Source organism: Clarias gariepinus, chromosome 28 (genome assembly GCF_024256425.1).
Source record: "Clarias gariepinus isolate MV-2021 ecotype Netherlands chromosome 28, CGAR_prim_01v2, whole genome shotgun sequence".
Taxonomy (NCBI): Eukaryota; Metazoa; Chordata; class Actinopteri; order Siluriformes; family Clariidae; genus Clarias; species Clarias gariepinus.
In genome coordinates, this window is record NC_071127.1 from 15,051,202 (window position 1) to 15,061,121 (window position 9,920).

Genomic DNA, 9,920 nt, shown 5'->3' on the forward strand with positions numbered 1-9,920 from the left:
GTCATTTAACTGTGCGAGCCTGTTGACACACACCGCGCGGCATGTTGCCGAGCCATCCAGAACAGGAAATGGATAAAGTTGCATTTTTGCAGTGTGACTGCAGGAAGAGACTGAATGAAACAGAGAATGAGAGAGAGACAAAACAGAGACAGACGCTAGATAGGCAAGCGCTGCCATGCGGGTCTCCTTTGCAAATAGTTAACTATTTATGAGGTCAGCCGAATAGTTTCGATTAACGTCAGCTGAACATGTGATGACGAAGATCATACCTCCTGCATTTAACGTGCATTTAATATTTACAGAATTACAAGTATGCATGTATGTCTGTATGTATGTATGCATGTAATGCAATGTAATGTAAGTGTATTGCCTTATCTGAAATTCTGGACTTTTCCCAGACAGACGAGTGTTTACAGTCTGCCCGTTCTGTGGCACCAGAAAAATATTTGCTTAAGATTTGGCCTTTTTTTGTTTATCCATTTTTTTTTTTTAATGTGACAAATAGTTTCGTTGATGCCATTGTTTAATGGATGGTGACGTGTCTCTGGCATTTCCTGCCCCTTGCAAAGACTGTACGCTCCTCGGAGGCATTTCTGCCCCCTTTTGTTTCAAACGGGACATTGTTTTTCATCCCATAGCAACTCTAACATCACATCAGTCATCCTGACATTCATTAGATGACTATAATAAAATAGATAAACTATAACTAATATACAGTTATTACTTCTGCAGACAATATATATATATATATATATATATATATATATATATATATATATATATATATATAGATAGATAGATAGATAGATAGATAGATAAGGAGATAGAGGAAAGTGAATGTAGAGGTATCATTCTAAGAGGTCAATTACCAAAATCCTTCATGCAAAATATCCCAGAGTTCATTTCCTGTTCCACATTTTCTATCTTTATTTACATTTGCATATTCTACCCAGTGCCATTTATTATCAGATATCCATTGTTGAATTCCATTCATTACAGCTTAGCAATGGGACCTGATAGTGTAAAGACCTAAAGTAATGGATGATGATGATGATGATGATGATGATCCAGACGATTTGCATTAACTGCTGGGAAAGTATGCAAAAATAAATAAATAAACTGAGACGGCACGTCCCTCACGAATAGCTTAAATAGTTTTTAGGTCCATCATGTGAAATTGTGAAATTTAATTCCATCGTGTGAGATTTGTATTTCTTCATATGGAGAATTTATTTTATTTATTTATTTATTTATTTATTTACAGATGAGTGACGTTAAAAAGCCTAACGAAGCAATCGGAATAATTTAAAAAAAGGGGACAATAGATATACAGTACTGTAGGTATAAGAAAGATACACATGTACAAAATGAAATACACCATGTTTAAAGTAGCATGAAAAAAAAAACATGCTGTATATGGAGTTAATTGAGAGATTTAGTTTTTTTTTTTTTTTTTACTTTAACACTATCTTTCACCTTTAGTTCTAGCTGAAATATACAGTATACAGTACAGTGTAAAAATGATCAATAATTGCCTTTATTAGGCCTGGTAATGATAATTAAATTGTTCTTACAATATTCACTATTAAGCATGAGTAAATGACATTTAGAGTATTTAAACATTGCAAGTACAAAGCAGCATCTAAATTATAATTATCACAAATGACTCAATAAAACGTAGTAGAAAAACAGTCCAAAGTCTAATAAGATTTATGATAATTTATGCTTAGACTGTTTGTAATGTATAATTTATAGTGTTTTTATTCCCTTATATATATATATATATATATATATATATATATATATATATATATATATATATATATATACTGTAAGTTAACTACTGTATATTGTGTACAGTCTTTCATATAAAAATTGTACTAATATAAAAAAATTATTGCCATCTTTCATGTACAGTCGCTTTTACATATAAAATAATGTAAAAAATAAATTTTACTAAAGTAAATTTCGTGTGAAAACATATGGACGTAAATGTATATATTACTATTTAATCACTTTAATAAGGTATTATATTATTATCTACTGTGGCATATAAAAAATAAAAATAAAATAAAATCAATAGTTTGTACCAGAATTATACTTTTTACTTTTTAATAATATTATTTTTATAATAGAATATATATATATAGTATTATGCATGTACATTAGTTATTACTGTACATATTTATCAAACAAAGAAAAAGAGCACACCTACTGTACACCTTCAAAAAAATAAAACTTGTGTGTAAAGAAGTCATTAAACACCACCTTGACTCGTTTCTTTTTTCCATATAATAATGGAGATTCCCTCAGGTAAAAAGGCAGGAAAGGTTTCATATCACACCCTGACAGTGATATCTAACATCTCACAATAGTAGTCAAAGCAGGACCATCTCAGCTTCTCCACTCCTTAATTTTTTTTTTTACTCTCTCTCTCTTTTTTTTTTCCTCTCCAGTTTTCCATGCCTAACCGATGATCCCCTGGAGAATGCGAGGAGGCGACTCATTGTGTAACAGCCTCCATGTGTTGGTGGTGAAAAAAAAAAAAACTGGAGGTGTGGCACCAACTCTCTGCTATATAAGAGGCAGGCCGGGAGTCTGAGCTACGAATGAGCACCTGTCATTGTCTCTAGCAAGAGCACTAAGAGCTTAACACTCAGTGAACTTGTGCACGAGACTTGCTTTTCTGTGGATCTAAAAAACTTTGGTGTTTGACACTTTTTTTTCACAATGGATCTCTCACTGCACACTCTTCTGCTGATCTTTGCCACATTCTCCGTCCTTGTTGAAGAAGGTAAGTTTTGCTTTCTCTTATGCTTTGGTGGAGGATGCAAATGCACACTTGCACACTTATTACGCTAGGCATGCATTGAATGTTTTTTTTTTGTTTTGCAATATAAAAATATATTCATATAGGAGTTTTTAAGAAACTAGATGTGATATGCTTTTGGAAATTGTCCGGCTTGCATGCAGAATTTGATAGACAAAATTCCGTAGCTGTGTTATTGTTGCAGCGATGAGAAACAACACAATCTTTATAGTGCGTATTAGAGACAATAAGGGTATTGTATCATTGCTTTTCTATCTTAACTGATAAGCGTTCCATATCTGAATGGATGGCATTGTACTTAGCTGGGCATATTTACACTGTCTGAGATTGATTGACAGTTTATAGATGTTTGCTTTTTAATATGATTAATACAGACAGAACAACAATGCTGGGCTTGTCATCTCTCTATACTGTATATATATATAGTTACATGCTAAAATCATTAAACATATATGCAACGTATTCACTTTTAATGTGATCTGGTTTCAGGATTCGGACTACCACTCTCCCAGCCATCGGAATCCCAGAGCTCGTCCTCTTCGGCCGCCAGGGTTCGCACCAAACGCTGCTCCTGCAGTAACTGGATGGATAAGGAATGCATCTACTTTTGCCACTTGGACATAATCTGGGTCAACACACCTAGGTAAGGAGGACGAATCTTATTACAGCTTGTGTGATCTCAGCACCATGCCGAACAGTTCATATCAAAGCTCATACGTATCTTCATCCCTCTCTCTCTCTCTTTCTTTCTCTTGCAGTAAGATCACCCCATACGGCCTCGGAAGTCCTCTGTCCCGCCGGCGGCGCTCCACGGGCCGCTGCGAATGCGCCAGCGCTAACGATTCCACCTGTTCCACGTTCTGCCACACCAGGTGAGCACAGTCTAAACCTTGTCTCTTGTGTAAATCGAAGAAAATAGACTCCAGATCAAAGGTGATAGACTTTTCTTTCCTGCATACCGACGGCGATCACGCGGAACGAGAACAGATCAGGGTAAACTCTACTTAAAAAGGTTAAAAAAAAGAGATGCGCCGTGATAAGGTATAGCTGTTTACTTGACTGGGACTAACCTTCACTGGCTGGATTTATAATGAGTCATGCAGGGCTATGAGTCACGAGGTTATTATTAGAAGCTCTTTTTTACCTGCGCTGGACTGTTAAACATTCTTGAAGTCGCCGGGTTACTTAGCGCCTCCACCCTTTTTGTTTTCTTACTGACGTCTATCTCGAAAACGACACGCTCCGCAATGTTTGCTGCAGGGTGAAGAGGCGGAGATGGGGAATGTTATTTGCTCAGAAATTTCGAGCTAATTAGATCGTAATGCTTCAACATGTGAGGCTGCGATACTGTACTGTATGTTTTATGGTATGTTTTTTGTTTTTTTCCGCCCACAGCTCGATGGACCCAAGCCTCGTCGTCGTGAGTCCGCTCGATCCTGACGTGCGACGCGTCAACAAAGCCGACAAAGGCCTGCTTAGATATTTCAGGTAAGAAACCTTCCTGCATACTTAATACACAACAGTATATGTTTGAATACGCGCATGTGTGTGCACAATGGGTGGTAACCAGGTGTCCAATTTTTTTTTCAACCGTAGGCAAGTCGCGAAGGCTAATCTCGTCGCGGCAGAGCGTTCCAAGCTGATCAAGACCAACAAATCTTGAAGCTGTCAAAAAAACAACAACAAAGAAGAACAAAGAAGTAGAAGATGATGCAGAGCAAAAGGATCAAATCTAAATCTTCCCATTCCTGGGTAAGAAGGTTGAGAGGAATCTCTTCTGCTGTGTGACTGGAGCTGGAAGGACGGAAGACACAATTCTGGAAGGGCTAATAATTCATCTATTCTAAATACTGACAGTCTTAAGGGGAAAAGACTTCAAGCGTTCAGGGCCATAATTGATACACAAAAACATCACGGATCAGGGAAGCGGTGGAATGTCTGAAAATGCTGGTTGGAGCACAAGCGTGCCTTGTGTTGTTACTAAAGGAGGAACGGAGCACCTTGAACACCTGTGAAGTGGTGGCCTTTTCAAAGGAAGGAATGTTAAGCCAAAAAAAAAAACATGTGGGACTATCAAATGAAAGCGTTCAATTCTAGCCTTACAAATAAGGCACTTATATAAATATATATATATATATATATATATATATATATATATATATATATATATATATATTAAAAAACAAAACACAAAAAAAAAAAACCAACAACAATTTGTGCAATATTGCTATGCTATGAAAGGTTAAATATAACACTGATGTGTCTGATAGGTCTATTTTTTATCCTTTTCTTTTCTTTTTTTTTTTTTTTTGGACATTCTGTTCTTCTGTCCATTTCAGGTGCACTTCTCTGTATCAGAGTTTCATGCGCGACTTTTTTCATTTCTCTTGAAAATCTGAAATACCTCTCTGGATTCTGGATTCGGGCCCTCGCTGGACTGATGTAGGACGCCGTCATAAACACTGAGTTCATGCTTTTGTTTCTGCTCTGTGATAAAAAAAAAAGGGCAAAGGTTGCTATGCTGTCTTATCTCACTCCGCTGGTGGGACGTTATATATATATATATATATATTAACAGTTTTATGAAAAGGATCGATCGCTCAGCTCTCACAGGGATTTTTTTTTTCTTTTTCCTTTTTTTTTCCCCTTGCCCTCATTTTGAACGCGGAAATATTATTAACATGGTTACTGTTGCGTGTTTTCAGTTACATGTGCAAACGAGTTTCAATGGCTCGGCGCTTGCCAAAAAAACTGCACTAATTGTTTTTTCCTGCAATACAACAGACCAACTAATGTCCTTGTAATTCCCCATAAAAAACAAGCACTGGGCTTCAGTGGAATGTGTTTAATGGGAAACCTCTTAACTACTTCTTATGGCTTGGCTTGATGTTCGTCTTCTGTGTGTGTGTGTGTGTGTGTGTGTGTGGCACGCCGAACAACTCGGTGCAGTGTCAACAAGAACTGCTGTTACTTCTTCTCTATCAAGGGAAAGGCCGTTTTCAGCCTTCAGCTTGACCCCAGATACTTGAACGTTGTTGAATTTCACTGCCTTCAGGGCCTATATCATCATGTTGTAAAGTAGCATACTTAGACAAAAACAAAATGTTATTTATTTAATTTATTCAGCTGTCTTATTTATATTTTGTACCTCATTTGTATATCAGACGGACTTTTTTTTTTTGTATCTCAAATAAATTATTTGAATTGAAATCTCTTGTGTTGCATCACTTGTGTTCCATTTGGTTAAGGCTATTACATACTTTGATAAAAGCAAATAAATGACATCATACATCTGTAAGGGAAATTACAATAACAAAATAATAATAATAATAATAGTAATCATCATAATAATAATACATTTATACAGTATGTGCCCTTCTACCACTCAATACCACTTACATTTGATTTATTTACAATAAAACAATCCAGAAACATACTTTATTAAATTATATCAATTATATAATTATATATATTTTTTTAACAATTATTTTGTTTATTTAAATATATTACAAATATGAAGCATATTTTATAACATACCAACAAAAATTCAAGAATACTTCCAATGACGGTTCAGGGTTACTACGGTTCGGAAGGTCCCAGGTTCAAACCCCACAAGCACCAAGTTGCCAATCATGGGCTCTTGCACAAGGCCCTTAACCCTCAACTGCTCAGATATATACAGTAATAACATAAAAATGTAAGTCGCTCTGGATAAGGGCGTCTGCCAAATGCCTAAGTGTAAATGCGACGGCCTGCGCTACCACATCCATCGACCCCTAGACAAATTCAAGTGATGATCAACAGCATGTTAAACCTGCACACAGCATACTTTAAAGCAGTCCAGAATGCAAATATGAAATACCATATATTAAGAGTACTTATCATTATCATATCAGTGATCTTGTATTGTGTACACAGTATGTTCTATTACATATTAATAATAAGTGTTAATTCATTCTGATGACACATTTCTACCAAGTAACAGCTGTTATGGGTTTGGCAAGTCCCCTTAAAATTCTTCAGCTCAAATCAGCTCAATTAATAACATAATAATCATAAAGAATTTGTCTTTAACTTGTTTTGAATGGCAGAAAGATCAACATTTGCCCTTTAAGCCAGTGATGAAAGCTTTTTACCAACTTGTGTATTGTGACGGATTAGATTATGACCGAACCAGCCATGCTAGGTTCCTCCTTGCTATGTATATATACAGTACAGTATATACACACACACACATACTGTATATATGTATATGGGAACACCCATTAGCTTAACCTGCATGTCTTGGGAATATAGGAGGAAAAACCCACCAAGCACATGGAGAACATACATGCACACAGACCTCAAGGTCAGATTCGAACCCTTGACAGTGCTACACCACCATGGCGCATAACAGATCCAATAACACACAGCTATAATTCTCACACTTCTACATATAGTGAGAACCTTAGATGGTTACATTGTGATCTATAGTACCAGAGCCCAAGTAGACTGACGGTAAATATTAAACCATTTCTGAAGCTCAGAGACGTGGCAATGCTCTAGTCTCAGCTTCTCAGCGCAAAAAAAAAAAAGAGAAAAAAATGCACAAAGGATGCTCAAAGGTCCAAATCTAACTTTAGACATCCTTTATACACTTTTAAGTGCACTGGCGCCAGAATCTTAAAGTCTCCTTATACTCTTTTTTTTTTTTTGATCACCAAGCGAATCCTCTTTAAAACATGGTTTCCTTTGTTTTTTTATGTATTCATGTACAGTACCAGTCAAAAGTTTGGACACACCTTCTCATTCCATGGCCTCACCTGATTTGAAAGCTTCTCACTTCTGATTTGATTTCCAGGAAGGAAATAAAATTTTAGAGTAATAGGATCTTTTTCAAGTATTAAACCAAATCATAAAATGTTTTTTTTTTTTTTTTTTTTACAAAGCACTCTAGGTGTTTATCTGCCGGCTTCAGAAAAAGGGGTTTGGTGTGTCGCCTGCCTTGTCAGTCAAAGACGTTTCTGTGAATCTAGGCAGCTCTAGGCCACAAAACATGTCAAAACGAGCTGTCTGAAAAGATGAAACGCATTATACATGGTCTAATAATCAACTCAATGATGATTTATGGATTTATATGATACAGTGTCACGTGACAGCTCCAGGGTCTCCAAGCTTCAAGTCTTTTTACTTAGGTTCTGATTCTTGACTTTTCTCTCACCTCTTAAACCCCTGCCTGTAGTGTGTGAGTGTGTGTGAGCTGTGAGCCTGAACGCTGAATCATCATCATTGCTGTTGAGACAGAGAGCTGCAGTATCTTATCTAGTCTGGGATGTGATGTGCACAAAGGTGTACCTTGCGACACCATCGTGAATCAGCAAGGACGAAATGAGTATGCGAATATGAGCATCCTAGAAACCGATTTACCAAATTGGAATCGGAGGGGCGTTCGAGTTAAACCGAGACTTGTGCTGAAATTTTTTACACAAGCACGGTACGGTGACTCGGAGCACATTGCAGTAATTTTTTTTACATTCAGCCAAAGAAAAGAGACGAATCTGTCCGTGGGAACTGTACACGCAATCATTCACCAGCACCACTTGCGCGTTACAGAAACTCGGCTGGGAGTTAATTACCACATTTCTCATACAGTCCTGACCTCGCTCCACATGTTTGAGCCTTTACAGGAGTTCCTGGGAGGCCGGTGTTTCAGACGTGAAGCAGGCAATCCGATCATAGCTTCAGCATACAGAGTACCTCAATGGTATCCAAGCACTAGTGAAGGTTAAGAGCCTCGCTCAAGGGCCCAACAGTGTCAACTTGGTGGTGCTGGGGACCCTCCGGTCAGTAGTCCAATTCCTTAACCACTAAGCTACCCCTGACCCCCATTAATGTAGCATCAGCTACTCTCAGCAACTCAATACTCTCAGTTGTATTCTTTTATTCTGCACGATCACTTGTCCCAGTTTAACTTGAGTACCTCTCATAGATTGGAGTAATTGTGAAAGTGACTATTGCCATGGTGACATATAGTCTTCATGGTTACATGTACTATACAATCATGTTTCTTATTATGTATAAGAGATGATAGGTCAGCTCTGGCAGAATGCTAAGAGGCAGCTTGTCTGAGCTACAGTAGCACTGGGGATTCAAACCCACAATGTATGTAAACCTGGTTGACATTGGAATGGTTGGTTGAGCAATGAGGAAGCCATAGGTCACTGCAGCCATCCATCACTTAACGATATCCACTTGACAGGATGGACGGACTACATACTGTATAGCACCATAACCTGATGATGTCATGCTGTTCCCAAAATAACAAAACAGATCCAATATGGTTTTCGTCTAGGTCTGCTTACGCTGATGAGATTATGGCGGAATGCATTGTACTGTAGATGCACCTGCTTTGAAAGTCTTCCCTTCCATCTGCTCCGTGATGTCACTCGGGTCTGGCGAGTTCCTTGTCTGTTCTTCTTCAGAGTGTTAATAGCTGACAAGTGTAAAAAAGAAAAAATAAAAACAGGATGCTACTTTGCACATTCCTTTCGCATTCCTGCAGTCTCGCTTAACAGTAGGAAAGGGAAAAACATTGGAAAAATACAGCCGAGTCTCCGCTGGTTAAGAGGAAGTGATATGGAGAGCATGGAAACTGATTAAGCCTTGCTTAATCACTGGGGCTGTCAAAACACTGCTTGCTTTGTTATATTCATTGTTTTTTTGTTTTGCTTTTTGTACCCTGCATGCATTCCTGGATTCTTTGATCTAAGGGTGCCAAATTTCGCAAAAATAAGCCTAGTCACGGCTAAACGAGAACATGTACTTCTTTTGAACTTTTTTTTTTTTGTACAAGTGTGAGTGTGAGGCTGTGTGTGTGTACTTTGCCGTGATCTGTTTGTGCCAAGAAATTGCTAAATATTAATAGAGAGTAAAGATTGAAAGATTCATAGAAATTTCAGTTCCCCCTTTGCTACACCATCCACAGTTGATGTTGGATTAGTTCATCTTTACATTTGAAAAGCCCATTAAACAATGATATTGATAATATTAATAATAATAATAATAATAATCTTTAACAGAATGTGTTAGGACGTTACAACCTACTGTATCC

General features: G+C 37.3%; 1 protein-coding gene across 1 annotated transcript; it reads left to right on the forward strand.

Moving 5' to 3' along the window:
• The first annotated feature begins 2,623 nt into the window (after nt 1-2,623).
• On the forward strand, nt 2,624-4,961 carry edn2 (endothelin 2). The gene is made up of 5 exons (XM_053490328.1): nt 2,624-2,794; nt 3,320-3,473; nt 3,589-3,702; nt 4,226-4,318; nt 4,427-4,961. Exons 1-5 carry the CDS (start codon nt 2,731-2,733, stop codon nt 4,491-4,493), a joined length of 492 nt encoding a protein of 163 aa, XP_053346303.1. The 5' UTR covers nt 2,624-2,730; the 3' UTR covers nt 4,494-4,961.
• The last annotated feature ends 4,959 nt before the right edge of the window (nt 4,962-9,920 follow it).